We start from the raw sequence: 20708 nt of genomic DNA, 5'->3' as shown, positions 1-20708 counted from the left end.
ATATTTTAAAGTTCCAACAGCTGGATGAAAAGTGTGATGTGGGGCCAACTATTTTAGAAATATCTGTGCATGAGACATCCATTGCAGTTTGCAGACCCTAACAGTTTTTCAGCTGTCACCAGGGAAGAGAAAGCTGCGTTGCTACGGGACTTTTCCGTCAGTTTGCAATCTTGTCAGTGAGTTTAAAACACTTTTGTTGAAAACTTTTGCCTCTTTCGAAATACGACTAGAAATTGGCAGAAAACTAAAGTGAGCTGATCAAATTTTCTTAAAGACAAAGATCTCTTTGACCTTTAAAATGTACGGATTTTGCAGACTCACTGACATTACTATTTTCAAACGAGATTGCTGAGATTGTTAACTAATGCAAACTCTATGCTGCAAAGTTTCTGTTGCCTTTTTGCCACCGTGGATCTCCTTGAGTTAATTCTCCACCACTAATCTCTACCATTAGCATGGCTGCAGTTGGTTTTTCATGTGGATGTCAAGCAAGTTGATATTTCTAACCCCAGTTCTCATCCAGTGACTTTTTTAACAAAATGGTTTGTTCCCTACGATTACATGGTTTTTATTTGGATTCCTTTTGCAGTAGTTTTGGGTGAGTCGCAGGCAAAATTACACAGGAAGACTTTGTTTTAATTGTGGAAAAACTATTATTGAAAGTGTTATTTCTTTCACAGATTTTAGGGCTTTTCATGATTTCATTGGCGTTGGTTGATTTATCACAGTAATAAAAATCATATTTGTTTTTTTGTGACATTTGTTTTCTCTGGTTTTGACTTTTCTGTTGTAACAACATTTTTGTAGCTTTCATTTGTAATAGCTTGAGTGCTCCTGTGAAATGCCTGCCCATGTTTTTTTCAGTTTCCGCCTGCATGACTGGATGCACTGTTTTCAAGTGGCTTGTAAAAGACACTAAAGCTGTGTCCCACACCTTTTCCCCAACTACTCACCCATATTTGGCTCTCCTCTACAGACCTCATGCACCCCAGTCTACAATTTCCCAATTAGGGCTAAAGTTTTTTTTTCTTTTACTTGGTTTTATCTTTTTGTTAACCAGCACTTTATTTTTTTCTGATTTAAAAAAAAAAATATTAATTTTTAAAACATTCTTAGCACGCCTTTTTATTCCTTTTCTATTCTTTTTCCGAACCTTTTCAGGTGAGATTTGCGGCTTCAGGATCCATGGTCAGAATGTTCCTTTTGAGGCTGTGGTTCTGGACAAATCCACTGGAGAAGGAGTTATCAGGGCTAAGGACAAGCTGGACTGTGAGCTGCAGAAAGAGCACACCTTCACCATCCAAGCCTACGACTGTGGAGAGGGTCCTGATGGAGCCAACATGAAGAAATCCCACAAGTGAGTCGACTATTGCCTCTTAAAAAGCCAATAAAATTGGTTTAACATCACATTTTTCCATCTTTATTTTGAAAAAAGGGGAAAAAAAGAAATGGGGAGAATTTTATTTAAAGTCCCACTCCAACCCATTTTTTAAAAAGTAAGATCGTTCCTAGTTGTCTTTTAATTATGATTATGCCGGGTTTTTTTTTAAATCAAAAAGCCTGCATTGTTTTTAAGGCGTACCAGTATTCTGCAGAGCTGCAGGAACTTATCAGAAATTGGCTTTTGGGGCTGTGGGTGTGAATGTTGGCGCGGACGTTAGAGTAGCTAATTTCCCAGCATACCTTTGTTTACACTCTCTCCCACTAGCGAAAAGCGCCTCACAAGCCCAAACTAACAAATTGGAGCGGAGAATGCGAGACTTGGGCCCGCCCTCGGCAGTTACTGCGTCATAAGTCTGAGCTTTTTCAAACATCCGGTTTACATCTGTTCCTGGTCCAACAAAATTTGTGTGAGGAAATACTCAGAAACACATTTTTAATGCTAATTCTTTTATACATGTCCTTCATTATCAGAAAAATTTTGCAAAAACATTTTAAAAACACCATTTTTATTGGAGTGGGTCTTTAAATGTTGGGAAAAAAGGAAAGGCGATTTACATTATTTGAAATATCCATTTACTAAAACGTTTTGTCAAAATCAAAATCAATTTTTTTATTTTGTTTATTTTTGTTTTTAAAATGTTTGGCAGAAAAGGTTTTTAGTGAGAGAAGTGCAAGAAAAAGAGAGGAGGACAAAAAAAGCTTCTTAAAATAGAAGTTATAGGTCTGTGATTGACAGAATTCAGGCTCATTTTTTGGTGCTTAATATTTATTTTCTGCACTATCACACAAATACATTCTTTACAAATGACGTTTTTCCCATTCTTCCTGTTAAAGTTGAAATATGATGAACAGTACAGACCTTTTTCATCTTTTTAGGGTGGAACAACAGGATCAGTGACTGTTAAATAGAAAAATGTTTTTTCCCCCTCAATTTATTAACACTAAACTGATTTTTAATCCATGAAGAAGAATGTCTTTACCTTGTTGTCATTTGATTTTGATTTATTAATTCATCCTTAGCATAAATGTTAAAGATCTGCCCGCTTTTTTTAATTAAAATGACAATAATCAGTTCAGTCAACAGACTGCAGGCAAAACAAGCAGCTTTAAATATCGCCTCTCATGGTTGTTATGACAACTGGCTCTGGTCGCTCACTTACACAGGACAGGCTGATTCTTGCTCTTCGTTGCCTCATCAAGTAAATAATGATGATAAAAGAAAAAAGGGGAGAATTTTACAAGTGACTTTGGCTTCTTGTGTTGTAAATTTCGGTTTACTTATATGAGTTGGAGAGATGGATAAACCAGGTTGGGTAATACATCCAATCCTTGTGTGCAGAGAAAATAATTTCTCCCTCTATTAGCTCTTAGCAAGCGCATCCTGACGTCCTTGTAGTTTCCATCCACATTCAAGGAACTATGCAGAGGAAATTTTTTAAATCATAACACGAAAATATATATCTTCAGCTCCTAATGACTTGATTGATCGCAAGTGTAAAAATGAGAATTGACCATTTAAGGATAATTATCCCAGAAGCTGATATTTTTATATAATATCTTTCTTTTAAAGCTACATATGATTCAAATTTAGATTTTTGTTTTTGTTTTGAGACAAGCGTCAGTAATTGATTTGATGAAAAGCTAACAGAGAAATAATTGCGTGTTCCCCTCAGGGCGACTGTCCACATTCAAGTGAATGACATCAACGAGTACTCCCCAGTGTTCAAGGAGAAGACCTACAAAGCCACCGTTCTTGAGGGAAAGAAATACGACAGCATCTTGAAGGTGGAGGCAGTGGATGCTGACTGCTCCTTCCAGTTCAGCCAAATCTGCAATTATGAGATTGTGACACCCGACGTGCCCTTCACCATTGACAAAGACGGTAACCTTCACAAAGAAGCCCTGTCTGCTTGCATTGTGGATAAAGCTGTCGCACATGTCTAAAGCCCTGATTGTAATGATGCGCATGAAATTGTCTATTGATCGGACGATGATGCCAAGAACTTGTCACTTAGAATTCACCAGAGCCTGGGGGCTGGAATTATGCTAAGAGAATGAAAAAATTTCCTTAAGGCTGGTTGGTCCTACGACTGACAAATATTTCTCTTTGATATGTCGAAGATACAACTAGTAAAACAATAAAATGGAAAATAAGGAACTTTTAAAAAAATCAAGTTCTGTCTGCTTTACCAAAAAAGTTAAATATTTATCTCCTTTATTTCTCCCTCTTCTCAGGTTTCATCAAGAACACGGAGAAACTGAGCTACGGCAAGGAGCACATGTATAAGTTGACCGTGACCGCCTACGACTGCGGAAAGAACCGGGCCTCTGAGGATGTTCTGGTCAAAATCAGTGTCAAGCCCACCTGCAAACCCAGTTGGCAAGGTAGCAAGGATTTCCTGATGTTCCCCTGTTTGTTCACACGTGTCTCCTTTGGGGAAGAAAAGTGACTAAAGAGTGGTACAAATAGAAAAAATACAGTTATATGTAAGCTATAAAATGTTTATCACCGTTAAAAGAAGTAAAATGATTCTTGAAAGATGACCCTTTACGAAAACCTAACTTCTGTAATCACAGCCGGTCATTCTGTTATTGTTCCAGGCTTCAATAAGAGGATTGAGTATGAGCCAGGCACAGGAAGTCTGGCCCTTTTTCCCAGCATGCACTTGGAGACTTGTGATGAGCCAGTCTCCTCAATCAGAGCCAGTGTTGAACTAGAAACAAACCACATTGGGAAAGGCTGCGACCGTGACACCTACTCTGAGAAGTCTCTGCACAAGTTGTGCGGTAAGTAAAACCCAAACCGGTGGTGGTCACGGCGGGTTCCTTTTTTTTAGGCACCCAGTGTGAACGCTCTGCCATCTCTGCTTGCTAGGGGCTACTTCTGGTACTGTGGAGCTCCTTCCAGCGCCCAGCAGCTCCGCCAACTGGACAATAGGACTGCCCACCGACAATGGCCACGACAGCGACCAGGTGTTTGAGTTCAATGGCACCCAGGCCATCAAGGTTCCTAATGGTGTAGTGAGCACCAACCTGAAGGAGCCATTCACCATCTCCGTGTGGATGAGACACGGCCCCGGCGCCCACGAGAAGGAGACTATCCTCTGCAACTCTGATAAAACTGGTAACAGATTTCCTCGATTTGATTTAGCTGTATAATATTTACATTTTTGCTCTTAAGCTGCCTCTGATGTGGTTTTTGATATAATAAAGCTTTTATAAAACAGCACTGGTATAGATCTAAAAAAATGAAATCTCTGTGACATTTCACTGATGTTGTTATTACAGTCGCAGCCTCCTTGATCCTATTGACTGTACAGTCTCTGACCTGTTCAGAGAGGGGGGCGGAGCTTCATCCGCTTCAGCAGGGCTGCTTATATAAGACGGATTACATCTGAACGGCTGTGCCCTGGATAGGATGCTTCCATCCTCATGACCTCAGCACACCATTCATGATCTCCATGTCTGTCCATCTGACCAACACATTCAATGACAACCAATACTTTGAAATCCACCACAGCAGTGTGAAATGCCAGTGAGCAAAGTGGGAAATCAATTTTTTTTGTCCAGTAGGTGTTTGATCTTAAATCCTATGAAGTTGGTTGACCATAAATGGCTAAAAAGGATTTGTTTAATACGTGCTGAAGCTTACATCAAAAATACTTTTGATTTTCAGTCTATTTTTACCCATGTTGTAAATAGCTGTTAGTTTCCCTCTGCCTCACAGCTTAATGCAGAAACAAATAAAAAAAAACTGCATTTCTTATGTCCATCCAAGAGTCAAAAGATAAAACGGAATGATCTGTAATTTCTGTGTAAGAAATGTAACCACTGAAACAAATTTGCTCTTAAAAAAAGAGAGAGAAATATCAAAAAGTCCATTTTTGAGGTACAGTGAATGACCAGTAAATTGGAAACTGATGGGTGGAGCCTTGATCTTCAATAAAACAGTGTAACGCTAATTTCACAGAACAACATACTGTATTTCCAAATGTGGGTGGAGCTCTCAGTAAGTTGTATTTTGGAGTTGTGTATTATTAATGATCGTTCATATTCTTCTCCTCTGCAGACATGAACAGACACCATTACTCGCTCTACGTCCACAACTGCAGGCTTATCTTTTTGCTGCGCCAGGACCCAAGTGAGGCAGAGACCTACAAACCAGCAGAGTTTCACTGGAAGCTCGACCAGGTCAGCAGCCTCCTGTGCCGCCTCAGAGACCTGTGGTTGGAAAAGATAAGTGATCGGAAATGGAAGTGTCTGATTGTTTCCTCTTTGCTGCAGGTATGTGACAAAGAATGGCATCACTACGTTCTCAACGTGGAGTTCCCCACTGCTTCTCTCTTTGTGGACGGAACAACCTTCGAGCCCTTCCTAGTCACAGAGGACTACCCGCTGCACGCCACCAAGATCGAAACTCAGCTCACCATTGGTGCCTGCTGGCAAGGTAAACCAGTCATCTCATCATTTTTGACTTAAAGAGAAAAATGTTAGAAATTTTGGTTGGTGCTACTTTTGTGTTAGAACTTCTTTAAAGACCCACTCCGATCATCTTCTGGTCTATTTTAAAAGCTTCCCTTTTTTTTTAATTACGATTATGATTATTTAGCCAAAATAAAAAAAAACCTTTGTCATTTTCTAGAACATAATTTCATCAGAACCACAGTAGTACATTAAAAATTGGCTGAATAAGCCCGCCCTACTGCCTGATATCCATTTGTCTACACACTCTCCTGCTAGCTTAAAGCCCCTCACACCCCCAACCTAACATAACAGATGCAACAAAAATGGGGATTAATATCAGAGCTATCCAGGCGTACAGTTTTGAGTCAGATGTCAGCTCAGACGAGGAAAACAAAGACGTTCATGAATCTACTTGTCTGCAAGCGGATGCTTTGGAATAGAGCGGAGCAGGGAGGTTGTGACCCGCCTACTGTAATAAAAACGCTTTTTTTCACACAGAATTTTTCATCTGCTTTGATTCACAACAATTTGAATAAAAAATACTTAGAAGTTTAATTTTAAGCTTAACTTTCTTTATGTATGTCCTCCATAATGAAAAAAGGCCACAAGAACACGTTAAAAACATCAGAGTGGGTCTTTAAAACATAACTTTCATTTTTCAGTTACTGAACAGTGTGATACACCTTCTGAAGTCTCAAACATCAAGTCTTCTGCAGATCTTTCCTCACTGTCTCTACCTGCTCTGTCATTTCCGTCCTTTACAGAAAACTCAGGACATGACAATGAAACTGAGACGGCCCCTGAGCCCACCTCAGGTTGCTCAAGTCTTCCCCTTTTCTCCTCAGAAATGTCCATGTTCCCTCAAAGTCCCACCATGCTAACTGCATATACTCATATCATTCAACATGCTAGACACAAAAAGATCTTTAGATTTGAATGCGGCATGAGAGGGTTTTTGGTCATTTGAGTTATTACATTCATTTTTTTGTCCCCTTTTAATTTCCTCCTCACAGTTATGCATCAAAGATTTGGGTGATAACTTTCACTTAGCAGGAAAACCTGAAGAAGAATTTTCCATCAGAAAAATATCCACACTTTTGTGTGAGAGAAAAAAATTCAGAGCATTTCCCGGTCCTGAATTTGAGTTGTAAACATTATTACAGTGCCTGGAATTTCACCCTTTTTTTTAATTTCTTTTTTGTGTGTGTTCATGCCTCTCTTTTTCAAAGAAAGGCTCCAGTTCACTCCATTTGTGCAAAAGTTGCATGTGCTTAAGCGCGCATAAGCTCATCTATCATTTGCTTGTTTCCCCCTCCGGGGCCGGAGGCCTTTTTATTAAACACACACACTAACTCGCATGAAATCCATTCATGCCAGCTTGGTTGACAGAGACGGCATGCTTGAATTGTGATTCCTGAAAGGGGGATGTTTGTGGAATGCACTCCTGACGGGCTCTTTTTGTCTGTCTTTGTTCTGCTGCGTCTCCGTTCTGGCGAAACCAGGTGGAAACGCCCGGATGGCTCAGTTTTTCCGAGGGAATCTGGCCGGGTTGATCATTCGCTCTGGTAAACTGGAGAACAAAAAAGTGATTGACTGCTTGTATACCTGCAAAGAAGGACTGGATGTGCAGCTGCCGGAGGAGGTGGCATCGTCTGTCAAGGTGAGAGCAGGAATGTGCCGAAGTCAGGCTGAGGGCAGCTGTGTGTGGCAAAACAGTTGCTATCCTGTGTCAAAGGTTATGTTTTTATGGATAAAGTACGACTTCTAGAAGTTTTTAAAGAAGCAATGTAAATAAAAAGAACTAAAATATCACAGCCCTTTTGTGTATTGTCTCAGTCTTTCCCATGTGACTTTTTGACACTAATCTGTTTCTATGGTTTTCTAAGAGCACAGCTCAAAAGTGTGGCTGTTTTTTTTCTCATCTCAGGTTGAATTCAACCCGAACCAGTCCTCCCTGACCGTGGAAGGGGAAGACATTGATGCCTTTGACAAAGTCATGCAGCATATCTCCTACTTGAACTCCCGTCAGTTCCCGACGCCAGGCATCAGGCATCTTCGAGTCGCCACCACGGTCAAGTATGTAACACAAACAATTCCGTTTCCATATGCTCTCTCTGTACACGTCTCTTCCTAGAGTTCAGTGCGTTTTTCTAGAACAGGTTTGTCCAAGCGTTTTGCAAAGAGGACCAAAAGGGGAAAATGTGTGAGGCTGGTTATTGCTCTTTTACAATAACAATACATGCAAATGAACTATTTAATGAAAAATGTATTGCAATGGGATACTTTTCATTTCTTCTCATAGAACAGGAATACATCTAAATACATTTGACCAAAATTACAGTAAATTTCATAGTGGAAGACTAAAAGTCTAGAAAAAATAACTTTAAATCTGAAGTTACCATACATAAAAAGTTTACATATTATTTACCATTAAATTCTGTCTGCAAACTTCCAATGTAAATGAACAGGAAAATGAAAATAGTTATCTTATTTAGAAGTACAAACCGTTGTGGCTTTGATCACAGAAGCAAATAAATCTGTTCTTCTCGTTTGGCCCTAAAGGCCTGAAGGTCAAATAGCCCTTCAGGTTTATTTCAGCGTATTACTTAATTTAGCCAATCCCAATCAAGAAACTGTACACACAGTTCTTAGAAATGTCTGGGGGGCTGCATATTATTGATTTTATGACAGGAGCCTGCAGGCCGGTGGGAATTTGAATCCATTTTGCCCACAGGACGGACTTTACACGTGTCTGTGGCTTTACATTCAACGCAAATTCAAATAGTTTTCTTAGAAGCTTAGATGCACAGAATAACACACCAACATTAATTATTATTTTTTAAATCATGATTTAAATCTAATTCAGATGACCAGAAATGAATATTATTGTGGGAATTTTTTTGTTTACAAATAAAGGTCAGCTGTTCAATCATTTTGAAACTTTTAAACCAACGCTCTGCAGTAATAAGTAAAAGTAATCATGTTCTTTCAGATTTTTAGAATTACTACATAGTTTTTTTAAGATTTCATGCGGTTCATTGGAGTTATATGGTTATTTTTAATAGCTTGCTCTTGCAGTATTTCTTCTGTCAGGTTGAGGTCTGGACCGGGACTGAGCCTCTGCAACACCTGGATTGCTTTTTTTTTTAGCCTTTCTGCTGTAGTTGTGTTGTTGTTTTTGGGATCCTGACCCACTTTCAGTCAAGCTTTAGCTGTCAGACAGATGGCCTCCTATTTGACGCTGGAATTTTTCGGTATACATAGTCAAAGAGTGACTATAAGGGATTGCAAGGTGCTGTAGCTGCAGGCAAGACCAAAAAAACACAGTTCTAAAAAAAACCACAGTTATCAGCATTCACTTTTTATATAGATTCACCCAAGAGCTGAGGATCAATTCTTCAACTATATTTGCTAAAAACCTTTGTTTATTCTCTTAATTTCTGGGCAGTGTTATGGAAGTGTTTTTGTTTTTATTTGACTTGTGTTCATCAGGTTGTGTACATCTACATATAGAGCGGAAAAACAATTCAACTTCCCAAAGTTTTGGGGGTCAAGGTGATGAATGTTCACTCCTCCGCAGATGCTTCAACGAGGACGCCTGCGTGTCCGTGCCTGATGCTGAAGGTTATGTGATGGTGCTGCAGCCAGAGGAGCCAAAGATCAGCCTCAGCGGCATCGACCACTTCGCCCGCAGCGCCGCTGAGTTTGAGAGTCAGGAAGGAGTGACACTCTTCCCCGAGCTGCGTATTGTGAGCACCATCACGCGTGAAGTAGAGGCCGACACCGAGCCCGAAGCTGCAGACGGAGCGGACGATGACCCCACAGGTAAGACGGGCCACAATAAGCAGGTTCAACAGTCGTTAAGTGGAAGTAGCAACAAATTTGACCCTGTAGTTCATATCATAGTTAATGCTGTTTTGAATGTGGCTACACATATTCTTGTATGTAGGTTGTCCTTTCATTGTGGTTACTGAAACTACTGAAAGAATGGATCCACAGGAGCGGTTCATTTACTGCAAAGGTTAGCTTCGATTAAGCCTTACAGCTTGTTTTCTAGAGGATTAGTCTCGTGTTTTAAGAGAATGAGAAAAGATAAGTTGTTGTTTATAGGACTAGTCGGGGCCAGACGTGCCATCTGTTAGATCTCCACATCAGTTAGGTAGAGGGAAGACAATGGGCGTGCTCAGAGGCTCACACAGGCACAGTGACATGAGGTGACATGCAATATCCTGTGGTGAGAAAGGCCATATGGGACTTATGGGGCTTAGATAGTTCAGATTCTGTTCCCCATGGTTGCCGGGTGCCAAAAGGAAATGAATAACAAATCAGAATGATAGGTGGGAAAGTTAACTTTTCTGTTTAACATCCGTTTGACTTTTAGAATGTGGATTGCTGTGTTAAAACTTTACAATTGAATGAAATTAAAGACCCACTTGGATCATCTTTTGACCTATTTTCAAAGCGTTCCCTGTGGTCTTTTAATTATAATTATGCCGTTTTCAGCCAATATTAAAAAAAACCTGTGTTGTTTTCTAGGCCGTAGTTTCTGCAGAGCAGCAGGAGTTTATTAGAAATTCCCCTCTGAGTTACCGCTGGTGTGCAGCAACCCTCCTTGGTGCTGAGCGGGACAGGGAGCTTGTGACACATGAAGTTGTGGTGTATTTTCTATGTCACAAATACAATCTTTCTCAAACAGCATATTTTGCGTCTGCTCCTGATTCACAACAATTTGAACAAAGAAATACTCAGAAATGCAACTACATCTTAATTTTCTTCATATGGCTTTTCCTTCATCAGAAAATTCCCACAAGAACATGTTAAAAACACCAAAAACATGATTTTTATTGGAGTAGGTCTTTATACTAATCTGTCTGGGGGGGAAAAAGGCCCATTAAGTTTAAATGACTTGACCAATCAAATATGGACTGGAAGAGGAAACCCACTGTGTTGTTGGGGAGAAATTAGACCTGCTTCTATCTGAGAAAATAGATCAACATTTTTCATGAGCAATAATGTTGTCAGAAAATGTTTAAATTACATCCAATAACTTTTTTGTATTTTCAAGACTGACTATATTTGTAAATTATTTTCCTTTCAATTTTTTCTTGAAAATTGTTGGCAGATTTACACAAATTTTAAAATATTGTTGAATGATATTAATCTTCTTGTTTTTAACATCAGATCACATTATCATTGTTGCAGAATTTTAGTTTTCACAGCTTCTTCTACTGTTTTTTTATGGATGTTTCAGTGCAAGAGACTGTGGTGTCGGAGGAGATCATGCACAACTTGGACTTTTGTGAGGTCTCTGTGATGGGAGAAGAACTGGATGGAGAGCACGAGAGCCTGGAGATGGACCCGTCTCAGCTGCAGCAGCGTGCCTTAGAAATGAGCTCCTCCAACCTGGGCCTCATCATCACCGGTACATACCCAGCTCTGGCCTTTTAAACACTAAGTTCAATTTCTGTACTGAGCACTTTTAAAAACAACTGGTGTTGACCAAAGTACAAAACAATAAGAAAGAGGGTTAAAAACACGAGATAAGAACCAATAAAATAAGTCAAGTGGGGAAATAAACCATGATTTGGACTTCAGAGGTGGGTGATGATGTGTAGGAGATAAACAGATGGAGCAAAGCAGGAAAAGGACAATTAGAAAATTAAACATACAAGCAGAACATGAACTGAGCAGGTTGCACTACACCAGTTTGGCTGCACATAGACTATAGACAATAAATTCTTGTTGTGTTTGTGAGCGAGGGAGGGAGAGGGAGGGCTGCTTAAAATGTCTCTGTCACTGAATTTAAAAGCCAAAGCAGGAAGTGAAAGTGTCAAAAAAATAATTCTGAAAAATCAACAAACTGCAAACCTTCCCCACCAATGTTGATTCTAGTAAGGTTAAAATCCCAGTCCGATCATCTTCTGATCTAGTTTCTTAAGTGCCCCCAGTGGTCTTTCAATTATGATAATGCAGTTTTTAGTTTTAGAAATGTTCCTCCCATTGAGGAGCAGGAAGATTGTTGCCCGTCCAGCATATTATCTACTCTGCCAGTATGCTGTTTCTCGAACAGCATTTTTTTGTCTTCTCTTGATTCACAATGATTTCTATGATTAGAAATACTCCGAAATTTATTTTTCTTTATACATGTCCTCCATCATGAGAAAATGCCAATGTTATCTGACTGATTGCTTTCCTTTGCCACTCATTGTTTTATTGTTGTTTGAGCCTGTACATGGTTGCTGCAGCACCCAAATTTCCCTCGCTGAGATCAATAAAGTATCTTTATCCTATCTTATCTTGTCTCAGACCATGTTAAAACACCAAAAACAGGATTTTCTTCCAAGTGAGTCTTTAGGAGCTGTTTGGGCACCTCCAGGTGAAAGCTTATGCTGTGTCTGACCCAATTCAGGTGTGAACACCATGGCCAACTATGAGCAGGTCCTGCACCTGATCCGTTACAAGAACTGGCACACCGAAGCTCTGTTCGACAGGAAGTTCAAGCTGGTCTGCTCTGAGCTCAACGGTCGCTATATCAGCAACGACTTCAAGGTTGAGGTACGGTTCATACGCCGCGTCCTAAAACTAATATTCACTCCTATTGTGGGGCCTTCTCTAATGTTTCTGTTCTGTCCAGGTGAATGTGATCCACACAGCTGTTCCTGTGGAGCACGCCAACAACGCCATGGTGCAGCCCAGCTTCATCAACCCCGTCCACCATGCCTCTGTGGATCTGTCAGGACACAACCTGGTGAACGCTCACCAGGCGTCAGGTAGCTGAGAGCTCGATATGAAACGCTTCAGCTCAACTGCCAGACTGTTCTCTTGTTTTTCCCTGAAAGGAAAACCTTTTAATGAATCATATCTGCAGTCTTAAGCCCCATTTTCAGAGGATTAGCATTACCAAGAGACCTCATTTGATGCAGACATCACTTCTCCCCCACACACACACACTTATGGGATGAGCGTATTCACTAGATAAGTGTTTTACTCGTATTAACCCGTTTATCCGCTGTCACAGTTTCACAAAGAGAAGTCTGCTTATAAAATGTGTGTTTTTAATCTGTAAACTGTTGGCAGATACATTTAGAGTAGTTCATTTAACCTTTGAAGTTTTGTTCTGTCATCTTCACCTTCAGCGCAGCATCCACAGCTCTGAACGGCAAAAGTATGAAGGGAAAAGACGTTTAAAAGATGCCCTTGGAATGTGGAATCAACTTTTCCACATAAGAAACATGAAAGGAAACTAATTCTCAAAGAAGATCGGGTTCGATGAGTCATGTTGTTTATTATTTAATGTGTAAAATTAGCTTAAGGTCCTCAGAATTGCTTCCTGCGATACTGTTTTCAAACTCATTATCTTAAGCTATTTAAACGACATTTGTGCTTGTTAAATCATTCAGAACTCTTTCTTTTGTTCTCTGTCATTCAGAAATCTAAAATCAAACTGGTTTTAGGGGAATATCTGGTCAGTGTAAAAGCCGGCGCTGCTTGGATTTTGTTGAAACAAAATGTCCAGGAAACAAAACCCCAGCTGTTTTCTGTTTTTTTTAGAGCGGCACATGTTTAGGGATTACACTAGAGTGTTACATTTGAGCACAACTTTTTCTACTTCAGCTTTACTTATTGGTCGATAGGCTCACAGCTCGACAGCCATTGCACCACACAGGTCCTGTCCTGACGACGTGAGGTTAAGTGGACAGGAGGCCATCAGAGCGATTTAAAGAAAGCCTTACAGCCACTTCTGCAGAAAGTGTTCATGTGCAGCTCCTTTACCCATTCCGAGCCAAGGGGCCCTCTGAACATGGGAGCTACCCTTAGGGTTGGTTGACACTTCATAGCGATCGGTCACTGCATCAATCTACAGCAATCGTCCGGTCTAGTTCAGACTAAGGTTGGGCGGCTTTGCTTGCATGACTGCGGCTAACTTCTGAGTGGCATTTATACTTCTCAAGCCTGATGATGTGATTGTCTCCAGTGCTTCAGTGGTTTGGTATTTTAAAGTTTTTCTGAACATGCTGACATCTATATATATAAGTTGTTAATTATTGGTGTGGACAAGACAAGGTAGGTGGAACATCAGGTTGTTTTTACATACAGCTGAAGTTATAGTTATATAAGAAAGTAGATATGCAGTGAAAATATTGGGTTTTCTTTGTATTTTGGAACTGAGTCAGAAGGAAATTTAGAATGCAGTAATAGCAGGCTTGTCTTCAAAACTTGTACTTTGGGCATGAAACACAGAGGATGGCATCAGCTTGAGTCGCATTTGCCCGTGTTTTGGGCGATAACCTTCTGATGGTCTCAAAAAAATCCACACCTCTATGAAGTATAAACAGGCCTTTATGCTGATGGGTTCATTTGAAGCAGCCCTTCAAATGAGTTCTCCTCCCTCCTGAGTGATTATCTTCTTCTGTGTTTGTGTTCCTGTAGTGGTTCCCAGTGCTGCCACCGTTGTCATCGTGGTGTGCGTCAGCTTCCTGGTGTTCATGATTGTTCTTGGCGTCTTCCGCATCCGAGCAGCACATCAACGCACCATGAGAGACCAGGAGAACGGCAAGGAGAATGAGATGGACTGGGATGATTCTGCCCTCACCATCACCGTTAACCCCATGGAGGTAAGAAGGGAACCATTCTGGGGTGAGGCTGAGGGATCTGTCGGTAAAAGCTTTAAATAGAATTCAACTTCTTAACAAAACGTGGTTGGCTGCTGCTGAGACGGCGTTTTCTTTATCAGCTTATATATTCCGTGTGATGCTGCTGATACTGACCTCATTTTTCCTCTTAGTCCTGATAATTGACAGTTATGCGGGTGGGGGGGTAGCTGCTGTTGCACATTTATGAAACTGAAACTTGTGCAGTACGGTGGCCCTGAAGTGCCAAACACATCAACAAATCACTCAACACAAAAACCGACAAAGTAAAAAAGCAAAGCAATGAAAAAACACAATAAAGAAATGTCATTTTGCTGATTTATTGTTTTAGAAACAACAAAATTCCAGAAACCAAAGCATAAAAAGTGCCTTTTGGAAATCAGAAGGTAATTTCCAGAAATCAAAGTGAAATAAGGAATAAGAAACTTTAAAATGTAGGCACTTTGGGACATCCCAGACTGGATGATGATGTTTGTTTGAGTTTTGCAGAAGGAGGTTTAGCCTGAACTGTGGTACAGGGTTAAGCAATCACCGAACTTTTACAGTGGCTGGAAAGAAACGTCTGTTCGATACGGAGCCTTTGACTTGACATGTGAAAAAAAAGACTCATTCTTTCCCACCAAATAGTAATCCCTTCCCTGGAAATAATAATTCGTTTGAACAAATTCTTATTTCGTTCCCACAGAATAATTCAATTGTTCCCATGAAATAATATCATTCAAATTGAAAATTTTGAGCACAAAATCTTATCAAGTGGAACAATACAGGCTTATAATGGAAATGCTCAAATACCCGACCACACAGTGGAAACCAGGCAAATACGACCTTTTACACCCAGTATTTTCAACCTGGAAACAAACATACATATTGACTGTAAATAAGATAACTGGTTTAAACAATAATATAAATAAAATATATTTTGCCACTGCCTCTATATACAACAGTTGTCTACACATTTTGCAAAGTCAAACATGGCAAATCTGACTAATAGATGAGAAGATTTGCTTCATTTTCCACCAAATTGGGGCTAGTCAGAAAAGAGAGACTACCCTACAAGTAACTATTGCTGATTTTCCTCATTTTAAATGCGTCTTTCATTCAAATAAATAAATATTTTGAGGGAACAATTAAATTTTTCTATTGATTGAATTATTCTGTGGCAACGAAAAGCTTTTTCGTAGAAACAATGTAATCATTTAGTTCGTAGATATGGCAGTGCCTTCCATAGTTCAAAGATATTGCCATGCCAAATTAATGTCATCATCCAATCTGTGATGTCCCATAATACCTGCCTTTTCCGGTGTCTTGTTGTGTTTTATTTTATGACAGTTCTTTTTGATTTTTGGAAATTACTTTTGTTTTTGAAAATGTTTTCTTTTTATTTTATTTCGTGGAATTGTCTTTTTTATACATTTTGGTTTCTGGAATTTAGTTGTATTTCTAAAATGTAATCTTGTTATTTTTATTATTTTTATTATGTGTTTGGCCTTTTTTTAATTATCGTTTTGATTTTTAATAGTTTTTTTGCTATGAGTGGTTTGTTGATCTGATTTCCCACCGTAGTTTGATCTCACTACCATAAACCATAGAATAAATTTTTCTTTGTCTTCAAAAACGTATTTGATTGAGTCCTTTTGTTGACGGGACATAAATATTTGTTGTAAGGATTCATAGCTCTTAATGAATGAACACACATTTGTGTTACTTCACAGATTAGCTGCTGTTGGGTTACATAAGCAAATGCCATAAACACCGAACAAGGCTTTATACATTTCAAGAATTTATTTTTAAAAAGCAAATAAATAAACTGTAGATTATAATATAGGCTGAAAACTGGAAGGAACAGCTTTTTATTCCTCCAGCTGCAGCCTGCAGTTTACAAATGTAGTAGAAACTTGCAGATGTTTTAAAACTGCAAGAACATCATAGTGGTCCTGGTGGAGGAATTGAAGCGTCTTGGAGCTTCATTTGCCCCTCCACGCCATCTAGTGGCCAAAAACACCCAACAAGTGAATTGGGTTTTTATCTAAATGTATTTAAACTTATCATAATATCCATGAAAACCCGTTGAATCAGAGGTAAGTCTGGAAACGTGATTCGATAGCGTCTAAGGCTCCACCGGCAGAGCAGAAACCTCTTCACTGGTTTGGGAAACAGCTTGTAAGTTAGGCTGTGTTTTTCAAAGTAAAAGAATCAGTTAAACACAGTGACATTCCCACCCATTGTGCATTTTATTTTTTCTTTGTGATGTGGTTCAGGACCCACAAGTCTCTATGACATAGAGCAGACAAAAAATAGGGCTATGAGTAAATGTAGCTTCAACTCAGGTTCCTAACGTATCGTTTCAGTTTCGCACTCGATATTTTATATTGCTAGAAATTACAGCTTGTCTGAAAAACAAAGACTTGAGCCCGTAAAGTGGAAGCGGCAATGAAACGAGTGAAACTACTTCAGCATCAGCGAGGCAACTGCAGCTAATCTTTTAGCTCTGCCTCTAGTGTTCACCGCTGCACGGCGGCAGCAGCACTCGTGCTCACTCGTCGCGTCCAGATGACATGGAGTTGATAAAATTAAGCAAGTGCGACTCCAAAATTATCCAGCGCAGTATTTGTCTGGAAGAAGAACACAACTTCTGTAGTTCAAGGAACCAAAACAGACCCAGGTGATGGTATTCAGTAAATAGGGATGCAGCATACAGTTTTTTTTTACCATTTGATCTTATTTTTGTGGTTTTATTTACATTTAAAGTTTGATTTTTTTGTTGTTAGACTTCAAATAAATGTGTTTTAAAAATCCTAAACTCCTCTGGAGCCAGATCTGCTTCATGAGTTTTCATATTCCTGTCAGTGACAATAGATTCCCAACGATGCACTTTCATTTTACCAGACCTACGAGGACCAGCACAGCAGTGAGGAGGAGGAGGAAGAGGAGGAGGAGAGTGAGGACGGGGAGGAGGAAGATGACATCACGAGCGCTGAGTCAGATACCAGCGAGGACGAAGAGGGCGGCGAGCCGGAGGACAAGCAGGGAGCGAGCAGACAGCAGCAGCTGGAGTGGGATGACTCCACCCTCACCTACTGAAACGCCAAACGCGCTCTGACACACACATCACCCCCCTGACACCTCCACTGCTTCGCACACAGCGCCTCCTACAGTTTCATGTCAAACAGCCATGAGATATTTATATATATATATATATATATATATATATATATATATATATATATATATATATATATATATATATATATATATATATATATATATATATATATATATAAAAAAAAAATCTTCCAGCTTGTATCTGGTCGAGGCTTTCCTGTTCTTATCTTCGTGGTGGTTCTCCGTGTAGTGTAGTCTTCACCGGATTGCTCCTTTTTACTTTTCCCGTTTTTTATTTATTCTAATTCCCATGAAAACTGTTTGAGGAAGCCGACGCTGCACTTTCTGTTCTCAAAGGCTTTCAGAAGGAGAATCATTTCCTTTCCTGGTGTTTGTTCCTATTTTCCCGCCGCTCTAAACGCTTCTCGTCCACAGAGCAAGGATTTTAACACGTAGCCTGCAGTTTCTCTTTCTTTTGACTACCTTTAGTGCATGGGGACGTTTGGGAAGTCTTATGTGTAGAAGAAGAAATTACTTTTTAAAGATTTTGTAAATATGAGGAAACCATGTAATTAGTGTGTTAGTGAAGGCCCCCCCTCAGCTCAGCGGGTCGAATATCTAAACAGACTCGGTATGTGATGTAGAAAATGTGTGTCCCACAGGCCCGTTGCATGTCGCCTCTTTTCTGCAAAAGCTGTCCTGTCACGCTTGTACAAAACTGCTGCCTCATGACAAGAAACCCAGGACTGTTCTGCAGAGGTTTCCATGGCAAAGTGACGTCCATTTTGTCTTTTTTTCCCCTTTTTTTTCAGCCGTTGTGGATTTGTTGTGAGCAGAGCTGCTTGATGAAGTCCCGGCGTTTGCGGTCTTTCATTCCCGTAGAGCTCTCTGTTGTACAGAAGGGGACTTTGTGTTTGTCTGGAGTGATGACACGCAGGGAAATATTGTGTAGAAAGAAATGTACATTTTGTGTGGTACTGGACAAGCAGCAGGTGGGCGGGGCTGTTGATCTGGAGGAAAGGAAGCGAGATGTTGGCCGACGTCTGGAGCGACTCGGCAGCGTTGAAGCCTTTTTCTCCAGTCCTGCTGTGCTAACAGGAGAACCGAAGAGAAACCTTTCAAAGGATTGAAACAGCATCATTTACCAGACTGAGGAGTAGTGGAGACTGGATGAATCATGACGTAGTTTGTGTGGAGAGAGGTTCACCAAGAGTTGTGTTGGATTTGCTTTTTTCAACAGCACGGCTATTCTCCTTGAAACATTTAATGTTTCTGCAAGTGTTTTCTCTCTGTGAAACCTCACAGACCGCGTTGTTCTTCTGTGGTGTTGCTTTCAGGAGGAAAACACTTCAAGATGGGCGCATCTTATTTGGATCTTAAATGGGGATTGTTTTTTTGTTTTTGTAACAGACCACTAGATTTTCTTGTAAATGGAGTTGTACTTTAGAGTTGTTCTAAGATATTTGTTTACATTTGATGAACTTCCTTTCCTGCTGGTAGTAGTGTGACGCTTATACCGCCGTTTGGGAAAGTGTGCCGCGCCTGTCCTTCCTCTTAGACTCTGTTGTAAATAGATTTTCACATTCACCTGATAATTAAGCTCCTCCCACGTCAGCTGCGTAGTGTTTGTCTCATGCATTTGGGCGCCGCGTTCTTTCTTGTACGTTTGAGGCATTATAATAAGCAGAAAAGTGGCATTAACCAGGATAAAAAGGAGCTGCTGCCCAAACCTTCTTTTTTCTGCATGTCCATCCTGCCAGGAGGCCAAAACAGATTCAAGGAAAGAGTTTGATCTACTGTTTTGATTCTTAAGGGGGGGAACAAAAAGAGTTTGGGCCTGTGGTGGAAACGTAATGACCAGTCTCCCCTCCGTGATGATTTGGTGTGAAAGAAGAGTGTGCCTTTTACCGATCATAGCGGGATTCAAATGACAAAACATGCATCCATGCTCTTTGATTTGTGGCGTTTTTACCCCTTCGTAGCTGCGGGGACAGACTTGGACCTTCATTGTCCATCGCAGGTGCAAACATTTTACAAAGTGTCCTGTGTTTCTTGTTGATGTGTAGAGAACGTAGGTCGGTATTGTATCATCTTTATCTAACGTGCTAAATCATGAATCCACCTGAAAAAGATGTACAAATTGCTCCATGGGCTCACTGCTAACTTACCTGTCTGTGTGCAGTGGGAGTCTCACATTTGAAACGTCCTGTTAAGAAAGTCTTTTGAGGGCAGCGGGGCGGTCACTCCAAAACTCGTGAGAGCACGGATCCCGTTCCACGACTTGGTGGCGTGTTCACACTGATGAGTCTCCAACATCTGCAGGTCTGTGATTGAAGACTTGTTTCCCGGTGTTCGATGTTCAGGTTGCTTTGTAACACTGCGGCGGATTCGACTCTGCTTGAGTCAGAAAGACGCTGCCAGACACTACTGGTTCTCCCGTTCACGTCGCCGACACTCTAGAGTCATTATTATTTTGATGTTTTGTTTGGAACTTTTGGTTGAAATGGGACATTGGTGATGTTGGTACGGTCGGACGCTTCCTTTGTGCTCGGAGCTGCTCTCACTTTTCTATCAGTTGAAAGGTGAATTGTGGTGAAGTTGATGCTTGCTCATAAACTGAATAAAGGATGAGATGGAATATAACGGTCGTCTGCTCTTGTCTTTACTTGCTGTAAATGGAAACTGCTGGAAAAGATGTTTAAAAATTCCCTTGATGGTGCTTTCCACTAGTCTGAGACTGTGGTGCCCCCTGGTGGTGAATACAGAAAATGCAATGGATAAAAAGGAGAAAAAAACTACAGGTTGAATAATTGATCAAACACCAAAAATAATGTGCAGTAACCAAACAATAGCCACAGATTTAATGAAAAAGACTCCAGCTGAGTTGATGTAAAGCTTTTAAATAAAAATTATTATCAAATTCAGTTTTATGTCTATATGAGATTCTGTTTTCCTCTTTATCTGAAACCTGGAATGCAGCTTGACAAAAATGATTAAAAACTGACCTACTGAATAAATGAAGATGTTTTCTCCAAAAGGTGCACGGCG

At 40.2% G+C, this 20708-nt stretch overlaps 1 protein-coding gene across 4 annotated transcripts in view; it reads left to right on the top strand.

Moving 5' to 3' along the window:
- clstn1 (calsyntenin 1) overlaps nt 1-17748 on the top strand; it is a 32418-nt gene extending 14670 nt beyond the window's left edge. For 2 of the 4 annotated variants that reach the window (XM_011476972.2, XM_011476971.3), the window contains 16 exons: nt 1162-1357; nt 3117-3325; nt 3679-3828; nt 4045-4230; nt 4319-4567; nt 5513-5634; nt 5728-5890; nt 6672-6722; nt 7410-7567; nt 7835-7983; nt 9488-9732; nt 11159-11329; nt 12317-12462; nt 12542-12677; nt 14338-14522; nt 17445-17748. In XM_011476972.2, coding sequence (XP_011475274.1) covers nt 1162-1357; nt 3117-3325; nt 3679-3828; nt 4045-4230; nt 4319-4567; nt 5513-5634; nt 5728-5890; nt 6672-6722; nt 7410-7567; nt 7835-7983; nt 9488-9732; nt 11159-11329; nt 12317-12462; nt 12542-12677; nt 14338-14522; nt 17445-17639 — 2711 coding nt within the window. In that variant the 3' untranslated portion in view covers nt 17640-17748. The remainder of the gene's footprint in view (nt 1-1161; nt 1358-3116; nt 3326-3678; nt 3829-4044; nt 4231-4318; nt 4568-5512; nt 5635-5727; nt 5891-6671; nt 6723-7409; nt 7568-7834; nt 7984-9487; nt 9733-11158; nt 11330-12316; nt 12463-12541; nt 12678-14337; nt 14523-17444) is intronic. The other 2 variants (XM_004070386.3, XM_011476973.3) reach the window with 1 other exon arrangement.
- Nucleotides 17749-20708: the final 2960 nt, after the last annotated feature.

The sequence above is a fragment of the Oryzias latipes genome, chromosome 7, assembly GCF_002234675.1.
Source record: "Oryzias latipes chromosome 7, ASM223467v1".
Taxonomy (NCBI): Eukaryota; Metazoa; Chordata; class Actinopteri; order Beloniformes; family Adrianichthyidae; genus Oryzias; species Oryzias latipes.
This window is presented reverse-complemented; position numbering and strand designations above follow the sequence as displayed.